This window comes from Leuciscus leuciscus (genome assembly GCF_965113295.1).
Source record: "Leuciscus leuciscus genome assembly, chromosome: 22".
Lineage (NCBI taxonomy): Eukaryota > Metazoa > Chordata > Actinopteri > Cypriniformes > Leuciscidae > Leuciscus > Leuciscus leuciscus.
The window spans coordinates 8,790,438-8,813,265 of NC_138746.1; the positions used below are offsets into that span (position 1 = coordinate 8,790,438).

The 22,828-nt window shown below is 37.1% G+C and overlaps 2 protein-coding genes across 2 annotated transcripts; one reads left to right on the top strand and one right to left on the bottom strand.

Moving 5' to 3' along the window:
• Positions 1 to 5,173: 5,173 nt before the first annotated feature.
• Positions 5,174 to 6,485, bottom strand: noto (notochord homeobox). The gene is made up of 3 exons (XM_082153658.1): positions 6,123 to 6,485; positions 5,829 to 6,016; positions 5,174 to 5,477 (listed from the first exon to the last, which is right to left on the bottom strand). Exons 1-3 carry the CDS (start codon positions 6,475 to 6,477, stop codon positions 5,283 to 5,285), a joined length of 738 nt encoding a protein of 245 aa, XP_082009784.1. The 5' UTR covers positions 6,478 to 6,485; the 3' UTR covers positions 5,174 to 5,282.
• Positions 6,486 to 20,440: 13,955 nt separating this feature from the next.
• Positions 20,441 to 22,587, top strand: LOC309486364 (uncharacterized protein). Its single transcript, XM_082153646.1, has 3 exons — positions 20,441 to 21,191; positions 21,314 to 21,443; positions 21,535 to 22,587. The coding sequence occupies exons 1-3, from the start codon at positions 20,605 to 20,607 to the stop codon at positions 22,288 to 22,290; spliced, it is 1,473 nt and encodes a 490-aa protein (XP_082009772.1). The 5' UTR covers positions 20,441 to 20,604; the 3' UTR covers positions 22,291 to 22,587.
• Positions 22,588 to 22,828: the final 241 nt, after the last annotated feature.

The window sequence follows — 22,828 nt, forward strand, 5'->3', positions numbered from 1 at the left end:
ACTACCCAGCACTGGTCACACTATATCTCAGTAACTGCACGTTTTAAGTCAAGAGCAGTTACACAAATTGTGGAATTAGAATAATAGGCCTATGGTAACTACAGCTGCAATATCATATTTGTGCTATAGCTGTAAGGAAACACCCAATAAAACCACATTGTTCGTCGGGCTCACACTTCCTCCAATTAATTTTGTTCAAAATAAAATAAAAAACGAATTGCCCATTTTGTCACATATGACCTTTGTGTGTTTAGCTAATCTGTTCCCATTAAATAGCTGCAGATTTTCACTCGATCTGAACGAGCTGGGAAAAGTCACAAACATATGCGCTACTGCCACCTGTGTGTCAAATCAAGCAGTTCGCCACCTGCACTCATTTACTCCTATCTCTGACTGTTACATTAAGCACTGATATGCAGTTCAACTAAATTAATGTGAATGTATCTCTTTTCTCAGTGTTTACTCTGGGAATCTCCTGCTGCGCACATTCAGCCCAGAAACCGTCCTTTATTCGAAATGGCACTTGCGTCGGTCTTAATGGTCGTTGTTGTCGTTGAAAGCTTGGGAAAACAGGAACGGCTCAATTTCCTGAGTAAAAGGCCTCATTGAAATGTTGCACAGAGCGTCGCATTAACATAAAGTGCTCGATTTAAGTAGGACCTCGCCTTGTGCTCCTTTCAGTCCATCTTTCAGTCAACGCGTTAGAAGTCATTGTGTTCACATACTAAACCTTTCACAAAGACACAATAGCGTGCGTGTACTTCAAACGCTAGTGATTAATGTTAATGACCATTAGATTGAGTGGAAGCACATTTCGCTGCAAATAAAATGCAAAATCGAACGTTTTACCGTTTCCACGCTAAAATACTCAAATCTTATGTTCCTTTCTTAACTGTTTAGTGGCAAGAGAAGGTGTTTTCTCTACATGGAAGGTGAGAATCACGTAATTGGTTTGTCATTTTTGTCAGTGAAGATTTGAAACTAACTGTACACTAAAAAAGTGGTAGGCTAATCTGAAATTATTAGCTAGCCTACATAAACGAGCGATTTCTACCTGATCTAACCTGGCTTTATTAGTGTAACACAATGGGTTTAAGTTGATTATAATATATGGTCTTGCGTAAAATCAGTGTAGCTACACTCTTAAAAATAAAGGTTCCAAAAGGTGGGGTTTTCGCAGTCAAAATTTTGGTTCCCCAAAGAACCTTTCAGTGAACAGTTCTTAAAAGAAAATTTTTTTTTCTTAGTGTGAAGAACATTTTAATAATCTAAAGAAACCTTTTCCACTATAAAGAACCTTTTGTGCAATGGGTGTTAAAGGTTCTGGAACCATTGATGCTAATAAAGAACCTTTATTCTTAAGAGTAGACGTATAACATTTTAGGTTATTTTCCCCAGTTATAGTCCACATTATTAGTATAATTAGGCTCAGTAAAATCATATGAACATAATCAGTATAACCAGTAAAAAACGGCTTACACAGACACATGCTTTATTGTCTGTTCAGGATTTCACCTGTTTGTTTGTGCATGATTATTAACCAATTTTATCCCTTGATCCAATGGTTTAAATCTGTGTTGTGAGGATGAAGGGAGCTGCTGTAAGCTAAGGGGTGTTAGATAAGAGGATGATGCATCCCTGAAACAGTGAGACACTGTGCTAATACTAGCAGTGGGGGGCACACGGAGGCCCTGAAGGTGGTTTGTGGGGGTGAGAGATGACTAATTGGAACGGTGAGCTCTCCTCCCCTTTTCCTGCTGCTTCTGTCCTGTGGCTTTTCCCAGGGTCCCCCTCCCTGTTGGACATCTTTTCCTACTGCGAGATTACATCAGATCACATCAGAGAAAGTCTGTCTGTCTGTACATAAACGAACACTTGCACTCACATCCACACAATCAGTCAAACTGACGAGGAAGAGAGATGGGTTCTTGCTCTTGCTCCTCAAAGCTCTCTTTCTTTTCTACTCTCTCCGTCTTTATCTTTATGTTCTGCATGACATAGGGGGCTGCCAGAAGTACCTGTTTGAAGAGGATTTAGGATTAAGGAAAGGAGGTCTCCATGACAGTGCTCTCATAATAGGCTTTATTCTTCTATAAAGCTATCATGTGAAATGGAACCCATGGGCCAATGATGAGTGTTGCAGCACAGAAATCTTCCTGTAAACTCTCATAAATATATCATCAAAGCATTTTTCTTTACCGCAAGGTGAACATTGTATTGTTCAGAAATGTATGCATTGTTTAATTAAAAAGTTTAATTTGAGAGTTTTATTTTTAATTCAACATTTTAAATACACTCTACCACTGTAAAAATAAACATTTCATGTATTTTCATTACGTCATCACAAATTTTTTTCTTTTGTCAAATCAACTTAGATAATTGTATGTGATTCAGAGAACATAATATTTTGAGTGTATGTTGATTAAACCAATCTCCTTCATTGTATTAACTAATTTTTTTATTTCAAAGAACTCAAAATGTTAAGGCAACCGTTATCTACTTTTTTTTTTTAAGTTAAACTATACTTTTTTTTTACAGTAAAGGTTATATCCAACCTTAAATGGTTCTGTCAGGTGCTTCATATATCTCATCATGGGATTGTTTTGTGGATTTAGTTTTAAATAATTAATTTTGTTTTAATAAATGTTTTAATTTTAATTACATTTTTCAAAATCTGAGTCAAGAACAATAGGGTTAACCTTTTTCTACACTCTTAGAAAAAAAGATTCTAACCTTAAAAGTATTCACTTCATTTTCAATTCACCTTTTAGGGTTCCCATTTGGATTACATTTTAATCAGTTAATTTTGTTATAATGAAAAAAAGTTATGAATTAAACAGCTCGTAAATGTTTATCACTGGAAAATAAATAAATAAATAACATGTTAAACATTAAAGTATTATGCAATCATTGAGCTCTCTGGTGCAGTTAGTCAATTTTTGACTGAAAATGTTAACGTTTTTTTTAGAATTGTTATTTTTTATTATTTTTTAAAAAAAATTTTTTACTTCATTGGAGGTTTTGGCACTTGCTGTGTGAAAGAAAACAATTATGGACATGATTAAAAAAATGTCAAATGGTCCTGACAAAAAATAGTCACACATGTATTGTTTGTGGTCAACACAACACATTGGAAAATATGTATTTCATATAAAAATGGAAAAGGGTATTTTTGTACATTTTTCATAACAATAACACTTCAGCAATAATCTGCCAAGTGTCGTCTTAAAAAAAGAGACCACACTTAAGTCTGTGGCCCAAAGCATTCAAGATTTATGACAGTTTAAGTTGGAAATTTAATTTTCAGGTCTAGGCTCAAAAAAGTTAATAAATGGATAATAACTACTGCAAAAAAATAATTTAGTACCATAAAATCCCTTAAAAATACAAAATGTTAAATAAAAAACATTATTGAATTAAAATATAGTATTCATTTCATTGATATAATACATTTGTTTTCATAATTTTTGTAAATTTTGCATGAAGCATTCCTTAAAATTGAGTCAATAAACCCCACTGAACCTTTTTGTCTAAGACTTGCATCATGAAATAAAAATTTCCATTCACCTACAGGGTGAAACAGACAGAAAGGTCATATCATAAGTTTCAGTCACTTGACTTTCCTTATCTCTGATCATTTGATTCAGTGTTATTTTAATGATGAAACATTATTCATTGAACAGATTTCTTTAGGCTTTCTGTATTCTTGCCTTTAGGGCTTAACTGGATTAAGAGAGTGGAACAGAAACATTGTGACGAGTTTGTTAACTAGTAATCAGTGTGTTCTTAGAGCAGGATTACTAATCCATCCTTATCAAGACTATTAGGCCAGCCACTGCACAAAGCCGCCATGCTAACGTGCTTTAGCATGTCTTAGTCTGCTGCAGAGCAGAGACAACAAGAAGACACAACCATGTCTAAAAAGCTCTGTCTACAATGGAGAGACACACTACCTGGCTCCAACAGCTGCCCTTGGAACTCAGATAAGCTCTTTTTTGTCTTCTCATCCAACTTTGTCACATCAGCAAAGTTCAACAGTTCCAAATGAGTGGAATTGTGTTCATCATTTAACCCGTGGAGTTCTCCTTATAGCATCATAGAGGGTTTTTTTATTTAAAAATCTTTTAGAGCTTATTTTGTGTTATAAATGCTTATTTGCTCAGTTTTTATTGTGATTGTGATGGTCATTTTATTGTCTTGAATCATGTATAATTGGAAATGTGTTGCAAACTCAACTTCAGTTATTATATATAATTCAGCTGAATTTGGATTTATCTTTACATTATATCTCTATCATGTTCTCATTCATTTGATCAGTAATATTTTGGATTATTACTGCTGAGCTATTAGGTATTTTGTATGTGTTGGTATGCAAGTATCATTATAAATTACATGTAAAATAAGCCATTCAATTTACCAAATTAACTTAAATTGAATCTTATGCATAGCCCTCTACAGTTAGTTACTCTGTTTGATTACTATATTGTGACTGATCACATTATACTGCATATTGCATGATATATACATAATATACAGGTTTAGATTCAAGATGAATGGCGTGCTCAATTCCTTTTGAGTTTGATTTGGGTGCTCTTCGGTCCAAGGTAGAACATCTAAGAGGCAGTGTAGAGAAATAATTCTCTGATAACCAAGGCACTCCTTAATTAAAATGTCTTTATTACAAAAAAGACATGTCCTAACTGGACAAGTTTAAGTTAGGACATGTCATTTTTGTAATAAAGACATTTTAATTAAGGAGTGCCTTGGTTATCAGAGAATTATTTCTCTACACTGCCACATAATATACAGGTTTTTTTTGTGATGGACACTAAATGTTTACATTTGTTGGTTTAACTTAAAAAACCTAAGTTGTTGCCTTAATTCTGAGTACATTGATTTTTTTATTTTTTTTATTAATACAATGAAGGAGATTGGTTTAATAAATAGAAACTCCAAATATTATGCTATCTGAATCACATTATTTATCTAAGTTGATTTGACAAAAGATTAAAAAGTTGTGATAACAATTTTTTTTACAGTGAAGAGATGCATCGAAGAACATGAATTCATTTTTAAAAATATATTTCCTTTATTTCTTCCATATACAAACGTTTTAACGAAAACAAAGATGCCCTTATAAGAGCAATGGTGTGTAATAGAAACACCTTAAATATATATCTATTAATTAAATATTTGTACAAATATAGAGTACTGTGTCATCTAGAGAAAATCGAATATGTACAAAAACATCCTGTATAAAAGTAACAGCGAGTGAGATTTTCTCAGTCTTGAAGTGAATCGTCGATGTCGATGTCTACATCAGACTCTTCTGTGAAATCTCTCTCCTCATCCTCTCTTCCCTGTGACCCGGGGCTCTTTGGCGGAACGGCGAGTCCTAGTTTGGCTAGTTTGGCTTGTTGTTGCTCAAGACTCTGTTTTCTCCACTTGATGCGTCTGTTCTGGAACCAAACTTTAACCTGGAGTTACGAGAAGAAAGAATGTTTAATGTCTGATCTACGTGGACTAGATGTTTAATATAAATGCAAAACCGGAGCCCATTTCATACACTGTAAAAAAGTACATGATCAATAAAAGTGATGACAAAATATGTTATTACATTGCTTTAACTCATTAAAATCAGTTAAGAGATTTTCAACTTGTTTATAGAAGTTAGCTATATAAGATTTAACTCATTTTTTCAAACTCAGTTTAATGTTATTTTTTAAGTTGAAATGACTTAAATATCCAAATTGATTGCGTTCAATTTAAGTAGCCTACAGCAAAAAAATTATAATAATTGTTTTACAGTGTAACTGATGTGTATTTACCTGTGCTTCAGTGAGTTGGAGAGCAGATGCCAGGAGAAAGCGCTCTGATCCCACCATGTACTGCTGCCGTGCGAACTCTTTCTCCAGTCTGGACAGCTGCTCATTGGTAAAACTTGTGCGCATGCGCTTTGATTTCCCTGCTTTGTGTTTATAGTGAGAGTGGACTGCTGCTTTGGCCAGTACAGCATCTGTGCGTGGAAAAAAACGACATTGGTTAACTTAGGGCATTATAACATTGTTCCTTTATCTTTGTAAAAATGATTCCTATAGGCTCTATATGTCAAACACACATACCTTGTGAGTACATAGCTCCACGACATGTTGTCTGGTAGCTGTAAGGCGGGTAGCAGAAGACGGGATACCCACTCTGCGTGTGCATAATGCTCTGGTTGTACGCAAAGTGCGGTATTTGCGAGTACATGTGTGCCGCTAATGGGACGGCAGAGCTCGAGACTGGCGCTTGATTGGTTATGTTCCGATACACACTTGTCCTGTCTCTCTCCAGATGATCAGGTCTCGCGAGCAGAGCGTCGATTGTGAAGGATTTCCCTGCGCTCTGTTTCGATGAAGTGGCATAGTCCGGATTGAAAGCCGCGTGAGGGCGCATTGATTGTCCAAAGTTTTCATAAGCTCTTCCAGGCGTCTGCATGGCTTCTGTTTAGGTAGGTTAGAAGTCCAAAAACCTGCTTAAAAGTTATCCGCCGAAGAGATGTTCTCGAGCTTGTGAAGAACGGAGTGGAATGAAGCTTGGAGAGCCGGTGGCTCTTTTATACCTGCTCGGGGGCGCGAGGTGTGAACGACCCCCAGCGCGCTTTTGTCTTTTTAAGTGGCAGATGAGTCAAACGAGCGGCTCTACAAGGGATCCAATTAACTGATGGAGTTGTAACAAGCTGAGATTGTCAAATATCCTAATGGCCCTCTGCACTACATGCCCCCGGAGGTAGCCCAGAAACACAGAGAGGGGGTCAAGAGCCGAGAGCCAGGAGGTCCAGATTTACTACAAATTCCTACATGGCTGTGCGCCACAGAAACGTCCTATGTGAGAGTGCATTGATGTTACCCAAATCATCTTATTTCATGTATTCAAAGGGTACCGCCGAATGCGACACACAGCGGAACAAATACTCTCACATTCAGAAAAGTCAAAGAAAAGGAAAAAAAGAAAAGGAAAAAAACTACTAATCACATTACGCTCAGCCCGTTCATCTCTATGAAAGCCAGTTGCCAGTCTTTAAGACTCCAGATTGTCACCCAAATATTTGATTCGTGGTTAGTGAACTAATTCATAATTTAGCCCATATTAAATTAAAACCTTAAGTTTAATTGCCTAAAAGTGGTGCTGTCATGAGTTCAGTGAACTTATTAACCACTTTGAAGTTGATGAAGAAAACCAGACTAGTTGAAACTCATCCAATCAGATATAACTGGCAGAAATGATTGTGATAAGTTAATTGGATTGAAACTAAGATGTTGTTATGGCATAATGATGAAAAGATGTTTTACAGTGCAGACCACGGTAGCATCACACCTACGTGTTGTGGATAATGTTATAGAATTCACTTCCAGTTTCAGTCTCGAGGTGTCAAATGAAAGTAGATATAATAGTGAAATCTCTTCCACTGTGGTTCATGTAAACACATTGATCAGTTCTCCTCCCTCAATCAGGCGCTGGCGTGTATTGCACCTTGTGCCAATTGTGCTTTTGTCCGTTTTGGTGTTGCTCGAAAACTGGAGAGGATTTGCCGCACCTGGGCTTCAGTTTTCTCACTCTGAGTGCGAAACACGCTGCTTTTACTTAGTGTCGGGCGAGTAACTCAGATGAGCAGATAATCTATTCTACATTTCCGCTACAGAAGTCCACTTAATAAGATAGTGATGATACGTGACCTCTAAGCTTCTCTTAACGTTTTAACTCCTTCAACCACTTTTACTTTTTGAAATCGGACAAAGAATAATTAGGACGGAACTGCATGTTGACAGCCTGTCACACAGAGCAGAAACTCGAATAATAGCATGACACAAAAATACAGCATTGCATTTCTAATGCTGACATGCAACTTTTATATCAAAATATAAGGACACTGTATAAAAAAACTAAACAAAAAACTCCATTTGTTACCAAGAGCAGGTGCATGCAGTTAAAGGCTATTCATAACTTTTCCCATCGTTATTATCTTTGTTAATTGTTAATATTTTAGCTTTTTTTTTTATATTTCCAACTATTATTTTCAAAGAACAATATACATATGATCAAATAATTAAACAGAATTAGGCTAGCGTTGGCTACTCGCAGGTTATATAAACAATGCTTCAATGATTTTGCATTAACAGATTAATAGATGTAGAACAGATTCGAATCTGAATGTTGCTGCTGTTCAGAACCATTGTCCATTAAAAATAAGCTGAAAATGTAATTGAACATTTAATAAAAATAATAATTATCACTTATGGTTGCATTTGTGGAAATAATGCCTGGAACAAAATTCATGTCTGAACAAAGACTGATGTTGAGGACCAGTGTATGGGAGGAAATCACTTATGTAAAGAGGGAGTCCCATTACTGGCTCTCAATTAGGACATGAAACGCCATAGATGAAAAGCAGCGGCTTCACTAAAGGAAGTGATTTGCTTTCTAACGCTGCTTTAGAACAAAGACGCGCTCTTTCAAGGGAGGATTATAGTCAGCTCTGCAAACTCTACGTGCTCATTGCTAAAAGACAAGTCCAGTGATGAGGACTTGCTAAAGCACAGTTAAACAGTTCTTCTTTGACCAGCGCGTTTTCTAATTACAGCAGCGCACCTGACACCAACGCGTCTAATGGACAGCGCAAACAGCGCGCTCAGCGTCTGACCACCAAGACGAAGTTTCCCTTGTTTGTTAACATGTTTCTCTGAACAGGCTTGAAAGAAGGGAATCACGCCGTGCGAGGCGGTGTTTACATGACAGTTTAGTCCTCACGTCTGAATCCTCAGCAAGCACATCTGGGCAGCAGCGTTTGCGCGCCTGCGCATTATGTACAATTACGATGCTTCTCTTTATTATCATCAACTACTTTACTATTTTATTATGCATTATAAACAAGAAAGGAACCTTGCTCACAGTTGATACAATCATGTGTGCAATGTCGCCTATTTTAACCCTAATCAGAGTAAACATTAAAAACAAGGTTCAAACACTCTTAAAAATAAAGGCTCCAAAATGGGGTTTTCACAACGAATTCAAGTATTCAAACATATTATTTAACCCAAATACTTTAGGTTACGCCAGCAAAAATAATTGTAACAGTTAGATCTAGAAATAGCTTTAACAGAGATGAATCTTTGTTTGCCTAAAGTGGAACTGAACTTACTTTCTTGATACTTTCTTACTGTAATTTTAGATCGCATATTTCTTCTCATGCTCCTCTGCGTTTCCTCTTTTATTAGACACTTTTCAAGAAATGTACTTTAGACAACGTGTGCAATTTCAACTGAGAGTGACACCCATTGCACCAAATGGAAAATGTTCTGATTTTTTCTTTTAAATGTTCTTCACACTAAGAAAAAAATATTGTTCTTTTAAGAACTTCTTTAGGGATCCAAAAAGGGTTCTTCTATTGCATCACTGTGAAAACCCCTTTATTTTTAAATGTTTGAACCTTGTTTTTAATGTTTACTCTTAGGGTTAAGGTGACTGTATCAACTGTGAGCAAGGTTTCCTTTTTTAATTGTGAGGAACATGATTTTATAATGCATCATTTAAAGCATATATAAGGACAGAATGTGTTGCTATATGCCTAGACATCAACCAAAATCAAGGATGAGTTCTGGTTTGTGTATTGGAGCCAGACAGAGAATACACTGATGGGCTTTTTTTGTGTTGGAGCTCCTTTTCATAGTCATAGTGAAGTACAGTGGCTGCCCCTCCTTCAGCAACATCCTTTTCTGTAAAACTGAAACTCCACGCACCACCCAAAGCTGTCATATCAAACCTTTAATCAAAATCATTATCTGACATAAAAACACTGATGTACAGAATAAGACAATTTTCTTTGAATTTTAGTTCTGTTTCACTATTTGGATTGATCTATGTGAACGATTCCGGCAAAAAGTAACATCTATCCACATCCTATTTTAGAGGACTATTAAGCTTTTAATTCCTTCCTTTTCTTTCGACTTTTGAAATGTCACTAGGTTATGCATCTGACTGCATTATGAGTTCAACCTGTTACCATTATGTTTCTGTCTTATTACTAAAAAGGCTTATAGGTTTTGATATAATGCTTAGTGTTTTATTTAGCTTTGTAACAGAGGCAAGTGATATTAAGATTATTACCTCAGACGTGAAAACTGAGCAATTATCTCACCTGATTATCTCACCTCAGTCAATAGGCTTCAAGATAACTTCTCTACACAGGAGTTGCATAATGCTGCAGAATGGACCATCCAGTTTCTTTTCTTTTACTCTGGTAGGAACCATCAGGGTCATCAGGGAGAAACAAGGCAAATTGGACAATCTATCTGCCATTTCGAGCAGTTTGACTGGACGACCAGGTAACCTCCGTCTAGCTTCAATACACATTTCACCCCTGTCATGATGTATATGTGCTTCATTTAAATTGATTATATTCAGTCAAATGATTTCATTTTTTGAATTCAAGTATTCAATCATATTGTCTAACATCACTGAATCAACTGAATCAATACATTTTAGCAGTTAGATCTAGAAATAACTCCTTCAGGAGGTAATGATTGCATTTCCTTTGCTAATAAATCCACTTTTATTAGACACTTTTCGATGATTTATAGGCCTAACTTAAGACGACACATGTTCCTATCTGAGAGTGACACCAAAGTCATGATGGTTTATTGTCATTTCTCTACACCGTCTTATAGATGTCAACAAGCTTGAGTCCACATTTCATATTTCCCAGTGTAAAAACTGCAGAAAGGTTAGCATGACATGGGGCAGTGGGTAAATGTCTTGTCCCTGGAGAGAGTGATATTGTGTGTGTGTGTGTGTGTGTGTGTGTGTGTGTATTCGGGCTGTCTGGCACTGTTTGACCCCACCTTGACTTGATGGTCCAGCATTTTCATCGGGACCAATTGTCATTTCAGAAGCTTGATTTCTCTCTCTAGATCTGCAGGGTTTAAAAACACTGGGCCGTTGTCCCAATCGTTCTGGCCATGCAACTAATGTCCCATTATCCTTCCAGCTCTTTGTCTCATTCTCGTCTGCTCATCAGGAGCAACAATAGAACACGGATGGAACTGAGGACTAATGAGGTTGCTTGATTGCTTTTTTTTAGAACAGTGATTGCTTAGAAACCAAAATCAGATCCTTGGTTAAAAGACTTGATATAGCCTACATATAGAGAAAAGATACATTTCTTTATTTCCCCCCTATTTTTCTGGTCTTTTTAATTGTTTATTGGTCTGAGGAATATTTATAATGTATATATCAAATATGTCAGTAGAACCAGACTTAATTGTGCAGCTTTAATGTATTGACTTAAATATAATAATATACAGTAGTGGCCAAAAGTGATGTCCGGAGGGGGAATTGGTTTTTAATGACCCTACAAGTTTGATTAAACCATCAAAATATATACATATTTTAAATATGAGGGAAGAACAAATCAATAAACTTAAGGTATTTATCTGACAAACTACAGCTACAGATTATATTTTATTATGCAGGAAAAAAAAGCTCACAGAAAAAAAAGCATACACTGACTACAACATAATCAGTTATTAATATTTCATTGCTTCTCTCTTGTTTTTGCATGTGTTCATAATTTCTATATGTGACATACTGGCCAAAAAAATTATGTTCGCACAATTCTGAATGTTTCAAAACTACTGACTCCAAGCACAACTACGCAACAACATTTTTAACAAATTTAAATAAAGGGTGAAGATGTCAATTCACATTGGTCAGACATCACTTTTGGCCACTACTGTATAACTGATTACATTTAAATATATTTAATTTAGCAGAATTATTACATGAGACCATGATTGATTGTGTACAGAGAGACATTCTCATCCTCCATTCAATCAACCATAAAAAATAATTACAATTATAGCATCACAGTATATAATAAATGCCAGTGTTTCATTTAATAACCAAAATAACCTGTACTCAGACAAAAACTTTTTATACTAAATGTGATTTTTTTTTCTTATTTGATCTGTTATATACAGTATATATATACATTAACTCTTGAATGGAAGACAGTAATGGCAATAAACCAACAAACATTATCAGATCAGACAAATTTTTCAGGTATATATATATATATATATAAAATTTGTCTGATCTGATAATGTTTGTTGGTTTATTGCCATTACAGCCTCAATACAAGAGTTAATGTTGTCATATGTTACAGCCTCTGTCACACTCGGCGACATGTCTTTTTACACAGTGGTGTAAGACGGTGTGAAATTTGCACTTGAGGTGGACATTGTGGCAACAGAATGTGATGTTTGGTGTAATCTCAATAAATCAATAATGGAATGTGTGATCTATCGATAGCCTGTTTCCGAGCAGCACGCAGGTGGTCTTGAGGAGCAGCGGCCGCTTTATGGTGGTGTTTTAGAGGGGGTTGTGGAATTATATGGGGCATTTTAGGGGGGTATTTGGGAAAGTTATGCATGGTGACACTCTTTAATGGAGGTGAGAATTGGTGGGTTGGACTTTGACACTTGATCAGTGTTTACACTTCCTGTCACAGAGAGTGAGAGGGAGAAAGAGAAAAGAGAAAAGAGAGTAAATAGTGTCAGAATACTACTGAGATCAACCATGGACTAAAGAAGGTCATGGATGTATTTTTGTAAACAACCTAAAAGAGAGACTGCTTTAAAGGGATAGTTCACCAAAAAATTTAACATTTTGTAATTTACTCACCCTCATGTTGTTCCAAACCCGTTTCTTTCTTCTGCTAAAAACAAAAGAAGATATTTAAAAGAATGTTGGTAACCAGACAGTTGACGGCACCCATTGATTTCCGTAGTATATCTTTTTTCATGGAAGTCAATGGGGCCCATAATCTGTCCAAACATTCTTTCAAATATCTTTTGTGTTCAGCAGAAGAAAGAAACTCATACAGGTTTGAAACAACACGAGGGTGAGTAAACGATGACAACATTTTCATTTTTGGGTGAATTATTCATTTAAAATATAAGACTGTGCTTATTGCACACAATGAGCACAAGAGCAAAGCTATATGTCTCAACCTCGTGCTGTAATAACAGTGGACAAAATTGGGGCATTTTATTGCCCTATTTCATAAACCACCAAAAATAATAAACATTTTAGATTAAAATCTAGATGCTATCTCAAGGACCTATTATGTACCATGAAACACATATTTATGTTACTGTTACTAAGGGGAAAAAATAGTCATGAAAGTTTGGATTCAGTAAGACTTTTGATTTTTTGATTTTTAACATATCACCAATATCTCATCAAGGCTTATTTAATCAAAAATAATATTACAGTAATATTGTGAAATGTTATTTCAATTTAAAAATAACTGTTTTCTATTTTAAAATACCTTAAAATGTAGGCCTAATTTATTCCTGTGATAGCAAAGCTGCATTTTCAGCATCATTACTCCAGTCTTCAGTGTCACATGATTCTTAAGAATATGCTGATTTTCTGCTGAAGAAACATTTCTTATCAAAGTTTTGCTGCTAAATATTTTTGTTGAAAATGTGATGCATTTTTTTTTAAGGATTCTTTTATGAATAGAAAGCATTTATTTGAAATAGAAATCTTACATTATACATTATAAATGTTTTTTTACTGTCATTTTTGATTAATTTAATGCATCCTTGCTCAATACAAGTATCAATTTATTTCTAAATAAAAAAATAAATAAAAAAATGTAAAATTCACTTAAAATAGTTAACTTATAGATGTTCTTAACTTATATTTATTTATTAAAAGAAAGAAAATTTGTAAAAGTTTTAATCATTTTCTCTTGTCTTTTTTTTAATCTTTGAAAATTATTGATAGTATTTATTTCAGTCTTAACTTGGCAGATATAATATAGCCCAATTTAGCCAATTGTTCTTTTTTTATACTGAAATAATGTATATTTTTGACTCTTTCATTTTATAGTGAATGTGGATGTAGCACAGGTTCTTTTTTTTGGGAGAAGGTCCACCAGGTCATCTAAGGTGAAAACTCCTCAAGCAGCCATCATAGAAATCATTGCTCTTGTTTGTCTTGTAAAATCTCTGGCAGTCAGTATACTACAGTCTGGACCTGGTTGCTATCAAACACACTTCAACACATCACAGATAAAATCAGTCTTGTTTAGCCTTTATTTGCAGCCAACCTGTACTTGATGCAATGCAACCTTCTACAGAGAACAAAGACACTATATGTGAATGCTGTTTTTACTAGTGTCCCTCATAAGAGGACAAGATCAAAGGACTGTAACCATGGAGATCACACACACAAAGACACACATGTGGTCCTGGGAAAGTGGAGTCGTTTTCTGTGTTACAGCTTATTGTATAATAGTTGACTATGTTCCTCAGAGCTCATAGTGAAGGCCTTCAAGCAAACTAAAATAACACACGCCTCTATACTGTCCTCTAGTGGTGCTGATGAGTACTTCCTTTAGAAGAAGAGAGTTCGTTCAGATATGCCATTTTCTATTTAAGTTGTCCTGATTGTGTTCAAACTAATACATCCAATTATATTAGAATACATTTCAAGGCATGTCATGTTAATTTTACATAGCAATATGATCCAAGTGGCACAAATTCACTGCATTATGTAAGAAGATGGGGCACATTTTTAACCATACGATCATTATGACGCGATTATGAACTGAACTTAAAAGGACAAAAATGTCTGTCAAAAAACTGGTATAAGAATGTAAAGCTTTGGAGCAGAGACTTAAGTTTGGTCTCATTTTAAAGAAGACCCATGGCAGATTATTGTTGAAGTGAAAAAAGTTTTAAAAGTCAAACAAAAAAGTTCTAGAGGTTTTAGGTAATGAAAATTATAACTTTTTTTTAATATAACATATATTTTATGAAACATTTTGAACTCACAAACTGCTAGAAAATCCAAGCCATAAATCTAAACAAGTTGTGTTCCAAATCTGGGGTTGATATCTCAAAAATGAGCTTTCAGTAAGTTTTTGTTTGGGCGCAGTACCAATTTCCCCCCAATAGATGTCCACTAAGCTCCACTGATACAAGCAGCGCTGGGATTTGTTATTTGCATATATATATATATATATATATAGTAAAATGTCACCATTGGCTGCCATTCAATTTCTTACTAGTTGAAATTCCAATTTCAGGTAAATTTATTTTCGATATCAAGAATTCAATTGTCACTGGTTGAAATGTCTATTTTTGATATCAACAATTGAATTGCTACTAGTATCAATGTTAATTTTTTATATCATTAATTAGATTTTCATAATTCAAGACGTTGGTGTCCGTGCCGGAGATGGTGGTGTCTGTGCAAAATTGACGGACGTTGGTGTCCGTGCCGGAGTCGGTGTCCTTTCCGGAGACGGTGGTGTCTGTGCCGGAGACGTTGGTGTCCGTGCCGGAGACGATGGTGTCCGTGCCGGAGACTTTGGTGTATGTGCCGGAGACATTGGTGTCCATGCCGGAGATGGTGGTGTCTGTGCCGGAGACAGTGGTGTCCGTGCCGGAGACATTGGTATCTGTGCCGGAGACGGTGGTGTCCTTTCCGGAAATGGTGGTGTCCGTGCCGGAGACGGTGGTGTCCTTGCCGGTGTCTGTGCCAGAGACGTTGGTGTCCGTGCCGCGTTGGTGTCCGTGCCGGAGACGGTGGTGTCCTTGCCGGTGTCCGTGCCAGAGACATTGGTGTCCGTGCCACGTTGGTGTCCGTGCCGGAGACGGTGGTGTCCTTGCCGGTGGTGTCCTTGCCGAAGACAGTGGTGTCTGTGCACTTGTCAATGTCGTAGATGTGCCAGAGACATTGGTGTCCGTGCCGGAGACGGTGGTGTCTGTGTCGGAGACTTTGGTCTCCGTTCCGGAGATGGTGGTGTCCGTACCAGAGACAGCGGTGTCCATGCACTTTTCCGTGCCGGAGTCGTTGGTGCCTGTCCCAGAGACGGTGGTGTTCGTTTCGGAGACGTTGGTGTCCGTGCCGGAGACGGTGGTGTCTGTGTCGGAGACTTTGGTGTCCATGCCGGAGACGGTGGTGTCCGTGCTGGTGGTATCCATGCCGGAGACGTTGGTGTCCGTGCCGGAGACGGTGGTGTCCATTCCGGAGACGTTGGTGTCCGTGCCAGAGATGGTGGTTGGTGTCTGTGCCAGAGACGGTGGTGTCCGTGAGGTGACACGTGAGGTGACAGAAGGGGGTACGCGAACATTTAATTAATTGAAATCTACCCCACCTTAAAATAACATTGAAACTGAGCATTTCTAGCAGGTAAAATGCTGTAAATACATGACATCCGAACAAATGACCTCATTTTTTGCTGTCAAAACTGACTCCTTTCTCTCAACAATGCTGTTTTGTCTAATCGCGCTATGGCCTTCTGCCGTTCTCGACCATGTAGCCTACCTTTGTAAAATTGGGGATTTAGCACTTATTAGCATGAAGAACAAATATAGACACAGACTGTGCATAGAGATCGATTTAAGATTTAAACTCTCTTCGATACAAAAACATACCCTGAATGAGTTCCTGCATTTAATGTTGATCACATTAATCGAATATCCACACGATTGCAAATGTGACATTGATTTTATACAACAGTTCAACAAACGAAAGGTATTAATATTAAGTGATGTTCATTTTAAACACAGTATTGTCAGTATTTTTTTCAACAAAATAATAGCTCCACGAAAGCCAGCACACAGCAGAACAGCAGCACACAGCAGTGTTTGTGAATGAATCTGCGGCTTTGAACAAATTGTGAGTCAATGCTTCAATGTTTCATTCATAATTACAGCCACTTGCTTCCTTACTGAATGAATGAATGACTTGATGACTCACTCATAAAGACAGTGACTTGCCGCCACCTAATGGCGGTTTTAATTTAATATTTAAAAGCATCACTTTGTTTTTGACCATCATTGCATATTTCTCTATTGAACTTTTTAAATGATCTGACCTGGGCTGCGTTCAGCCCCGACAAAAAGTCCAGCTTATCCAGCATCTGCCACTTCACAACTTCATGCTTCATTTAATAATTTGCGGCTAATTTGTATTCAAATAATTCACATTCATGTTTTTTTCCCCATTGGAAATTCACTTGCAGTTGCAATTACAATAAAGTAAGTTATGGATGTTTGTCATTGGCTGAATTTTGAAACACAATTTATACCATTTTTATATAGATCTTTGTGTCTACAAACAAATTCTACATAGTGTCAGTCATTGATTGGGAAATCTCCTGTCAGAATGTGCAATGGACATTTTCTGGATCAAGATTCGGGCACATGTTAACACATGGCGTTTTTTTTCTGAATGAATAGGCCTAAATGTTTTGAACAAATCGTTTGTGTCAATGATTCAGTTAGTCTGTCATAAAAACATGACTAAACCCTCAAATAGGACACTATTTGAGGGAACAGCCATTTGTAGGTGATCCGAAACTAGTGGACGTTATCGAGTGCACTCATTCAATCACACAATGCACTGCAATAACGATGTACTCTCAACTGTTAGACAATACCCATAATGCAATGTGAGAGTATCATGCCGAATGAATTCAGGCATCGCAGAAGAGGAATTTTCCATCCATCCATTTTCCAAACCGCTGCTCCAATGTGGCTACTGTAATATCATACAGCATTCCTTTTTAATTGATTATTAAATTGTTTAATTAAGGTTTATACATGCTAGTTTCCATGACAGAGTCCAAGATATATATATATATATATATATATATATATATATATATATATATATATATATATATATATATATATATATATATATATATATATATATATATATTTTTTAATCTTACTACTGGAGCTGCAAGTTTTCTAAGTTGTAAATAATCAGCTGATTAAACAGCAAGCATAAACTATGCAAAAGCGGCAGCCCTTCAGGTGCAATTAGTGTCTAAATTCACTCACTCGTTTCACTCCCTCAAGTGAACTAGCCTAAAATAGTGTACTAATGTAGGGAATAGTGAATGAGGGTATCGGACACAGCCAGGGATTTCAGCCCTGAACTAAATTGTGTTTTTGGACAAATCGTTTCATGAGCAATTTGAAGAATAATTCATAAAGACAGTCACTTGCCGCCACCTACTGGCGTAATGATGTAACCTGCAGAAAGAGTCACTGAAAAATACCACATAGTACATTTTAACATCTAAAATTTTGCATCACTGCTTGTGACGCATAAATACTGACACAAACCTCCTTTGAATTTGAAGATTGTGTTTAGATATTTGTATTTATTTAAATTATTTGAAAATTCATGGTAATAAAGATTTATATTCAATAATATCTTCAATAAAGTATATCTTGCAGCTATGGGCCCATTTGTTGCATTTTCTGGTGAACACAACCAGATTTTAATGAATTGCGGTCATCTTCAGCTAGTCTCAGGCCAGGCATTTTAGAAAGAATTGCTGACACCACTGTCACAGCAAGGAAACTATGGTTGCACTATGGATGGCAGCATCAGCAAACCAGTTGTAATACCTCTTACAAACACCAGGTGTCGTTATGGTTCACTGTAAATTGCTAATACTGACGTCAGTGCTGGCTAACCTGGTATATTTTAGATGGTAGCCTATATTTCATTTCCACACATGCACATTTATTTGCTTGTGATTTTGTGAAAACTTTTCAGTGTTTTAGTTGTATGTATGTGTGTGTGTGTGTGTGTGTGTGTGTGTGTGTGTGTGTGTGTGTGTGTGTGTGTGTGTGTGTGTGTGTGTGTGTGTGTGTGTGTGTATTAGATAGGATACTAGGTACTATGACAGTCGTGTTTAATGTGGTACTACATTTTTAATTACATTGAGTGAATGAGTGCTTGACTTGGTTGATAGTCGCAAACTACAGTATTAGGCCCACAGCCTGGGGTTATATCAACTTACAACCGCTAGATGGCGCTGTTTCCACGTCTGGAAAACTTATTTTCACTGGCTGGTTCATCAGCGCAAGAATCTTGTCCTATAAAGATGATCTATTTCAAAAAAAATAAATAATAATTTGTTACAATACATTACCATTTGTTTTTGTCACTTGACATTACATCTGAAATATATGTAAAATGTAATACATAGGTTAATAATATTAATGGTGTATTAAAAAGCCTTTGTTGTTAGTAAATATTTCATTTTAATAGCACTTATATAATAATGATAATAATAATAAGATTAGGAAGTTAGGTTAGGAACAAATTATTTTATTACTAAAGGTCAAACTTGCTCGAACATCTAATTCAGTAATACTGTCATTATTCATAAATTATGTTGGAATTGAATTGACCATTAAAGTAAAATGCATTGTTTACATGAGGTAGAAGTCTAATATCATTAACTACTAGAGAAACTGGTAGTCATATACCCAGCTAAAGTTTTCATTATCAGACTATGAAAATCAGTCATACTTTATGATAATTATTTCTAGAATATTTATGGTTATATGGTTACGATCTAGGGCGCCCCCTGTTGGCCACCAACCGACCTTGCAGGCAAAACCCTATTACTCTACTTCCAGCTTTACGAGCACTCAGACAGATACTCAGTCGGTGACGTCCAATACAGGTATATATTATAGGTGAGGTACGTGATTGACGATTTTTTTGTGTGGAGGCAGACGTCTGTAGACGTGTCTGCGTCGGTTATTTACTGTCTGACCAGTGTGGTGACAAATCAAGTCTTCCCTCGAAACCGGGTCTCTTGTGCTGGTTGGACGTGGGATTATCCCCAATTAAATGTCCCATCACACATCGCCTGGAACTCACCCAGGTGGAACATCACACCTGGGTGAGTTCCAGGCGATCAGACGTGACGTGTCGTTCACATGTTGACCACATGATGTCGCCACAACACAACAAGAGCATATTGTGTTTTTGTCAGTTATGGCAAAAACAGAGTAAAAACTACATAAAATCGCATTGAAAGCAGCTGACGAAAAGCTAAAAATAAGTTTGGGGTTGATCGATGTACCCCGAGTTCACAGGTCGAATGTCCGACTTTGTGTGCCTTTCCAGGCGGCTCTATGCACGAACATACAGGTCTCAATCACAATCTCAGTCGTTTAGGGAAACACGCAACAGGACTATGCATAAATAAACTGTGACAAAAGAGAGGCTGTTGAACATGTATTGCTAGAGTGTGAAGCATACAGCACATAGAGAACCATACTGTTAGAAAAAGTTAAAGAATTAGGATATACATTTATCAGTAGAGGGTTTACTTTCTTTTTCTACATTAAAACCATCAGCATGGCCAGTTCTCATGTGGTACCTAAAATAAGCAGGTATATTTGATAGAGTTTAAGATCAACCAAGAATAAACCTCTTTTATTTTATTTTTTATGTTTATTTTTATATATTGAAGCTCCATACCCCAAACAGTTGGTGGCGGTAATGCACAAAATTGGTATGCCAACCGCCAATAAATTTAAAGAAGAAGAAGAATATGCACGAACGCTGCTGACGTATTTCCGGTAGAATCTCGGCCAGCGTCTTTACTTCCGCATAGCGCGTTCTATAGCAAAGTGTACTAGCGGCAAAACTTTCATAAAATTCTTTTGACAGCGTTTTATAATTTAATTATTATATATAAGTGTTATATAGTTAAGCATTGTAGTGATGGCTTCCAGAAAGTTTAAATATCAACGGCGGGAAGACAGTAGTTCGGCTGAACATTGTTGTGTCCCGTTTTGTGCGGCCTCCTCAAAGTTTAACTCTATACTGAGTTTCCACACTTTTCCTCTGGACGTAGAAGCACGCAGAGAGTGGATTCACAACATTCGACGTGAGAGATTTAACATCACATCTCATACAAGGGTCTGCAGTCGTCACTTTAAAAGTGATGATCTGATTGAGCCGTCGACCCCTAAAGGGCGTCGCTTGCTGCGGAAGGGAGCTGTGCCAACCTTATTCCAGTGGAACGGCTACTCCGCTGCTGAACCAAGGCGCACCACCGGAGAATGGCAAAGAAGGGAGGTTTACACTCAAGTGGATGAGGTTCCTGTGCCAATGGATGCCCATTATGTGGAACATGATTATTGTTCAGTTCCAGAACCCGCGGCAGTTGATAATGCACTGGATCAGACCGAAGATCTCCATAAAAAGGTGGACCGACTAATGAGACAGGTGGAAGATTTGTCAGTCAGTCAAAGATTTTGTTTGGGGCGATTTGCTGCTTCCGATGATGATATAAGGTTCTACACTAGGTATGTTTTAAAATGTCTCTATGTGTGTGTGTGTGTATGTAGGCCTATGTATGTGTGTGTGTGTATATATATATATGTGTGTGTTTATATATGTATATAAACATGTCTTACATCTCATTTAGATTCATGACTTACAGGCATTTCATGACTTTCTGGAAACTCATTGAACCTGCATCCCACAACATGATTCGTGTGACCAGAGCAAGAGCAACTACAATATGGAGTGAAGCTGAAACAAGAGGCAGTGCATGGGTAAATAAAGAAATGGCAAAACAAAACTTAATTTTACATTTTCAGTGAAAGTGAAAATTCAACATAATTGCAAACCATGTTATTTTTATAGGGTCAGTCCCTGCAGCCCATTGATGAGTTCTTCCTCTTCATGATCCACCTCTCAGTTGGCCTAGCACAGCAGGATCTGGCCCACAGATTCAACATTCATCGGTCTACAGTTAGCCGAATTATTACAACGTGGGCCAATTTTTTGTACACTGTTCTTGGCTCTGTCCGCATATGGATGTCTGAGGAGGAAGTCAAGGCTCATCTACCCAATGAGTTCCAGGACTATCCAGACACACAAGTGGTGATGGACTGCACGAAACTGCATTGCCAAACTCCATCCTCTCTCCTGCTTCAAAGTGAAGTCTTCTCCAATTACAAGTCCCACTGCACCTTCAAGGGGTTAATCGGCATGGCACCACATGGTGTGGTCACATTTGTGTCATCCCTGTATGCAGGAACTGTCAGTGACGAGGAGCTTTTTAAGCAGTCGGGGATTGTGTCTCTTTTGAAACCTGGAATGGCAATAATGGTCGACAAAGGTTTTCTTTTTGATGACTGTGTGCCATGCAAAGTCTACAGACCTGTTTTGCTGTCAAAAAGGAAACAGATGACGGCTGATGAGGTGAGGAAGACACAGTCCATTGCTCGGCTGAGGGTCCACGTCGAGGGTCTCATCCGCAGGGTTAAGGAACACAAGCTGTTCGACACAGTCATCCCTCTTTCCATCACAGGGAGCATCAACCAGCTGTACACAGTTGCTTGCCTCCTTATAAATTACCAGAATGGCCCCTTAGTAAAAGCATGGGCAAAGGATTAAAGACAAGATAACATTGGTTGGGGATTGATTTGTTCAAATATAAATAATATAAACGTGTATTTAAATAACTTTGTACGTTTGCCCTGCAGGAATGTAAACGTGTGAATATAAATAAATTTGTACACTTGCACTGCAGGACTGTAAATATAAATAACTTTGTACATTTGAGCTGCAGGACTGTAAACATGTAAATATAAATAACTTTGATACAGTGTTAAACATGTACAGTGATGTTGTGTAAATACAAAAAACTTTGATACAATATTAAATGATTATTTGTCTTTTTACATCTGTAGGCATCTTGGCAGGTAAAAGTAAAGAAAGAAATGGTCAGCTTTCTCTCGAATGGTCTGAAACATTTTGATGTCTTTGTATATGCGCTGGATCATCATGTCATCCTGTGCATAAACGACAAAATCACACCAGTCCAATCCCGAGATCCGCATTTGTCCTTGAACTCGCCAATAGTATGCATGCTGTTGTTTCAGTTCTGGTGTGCCATTGTGAAATTTAAGGTAAGGACAGTCCATGTAACTTT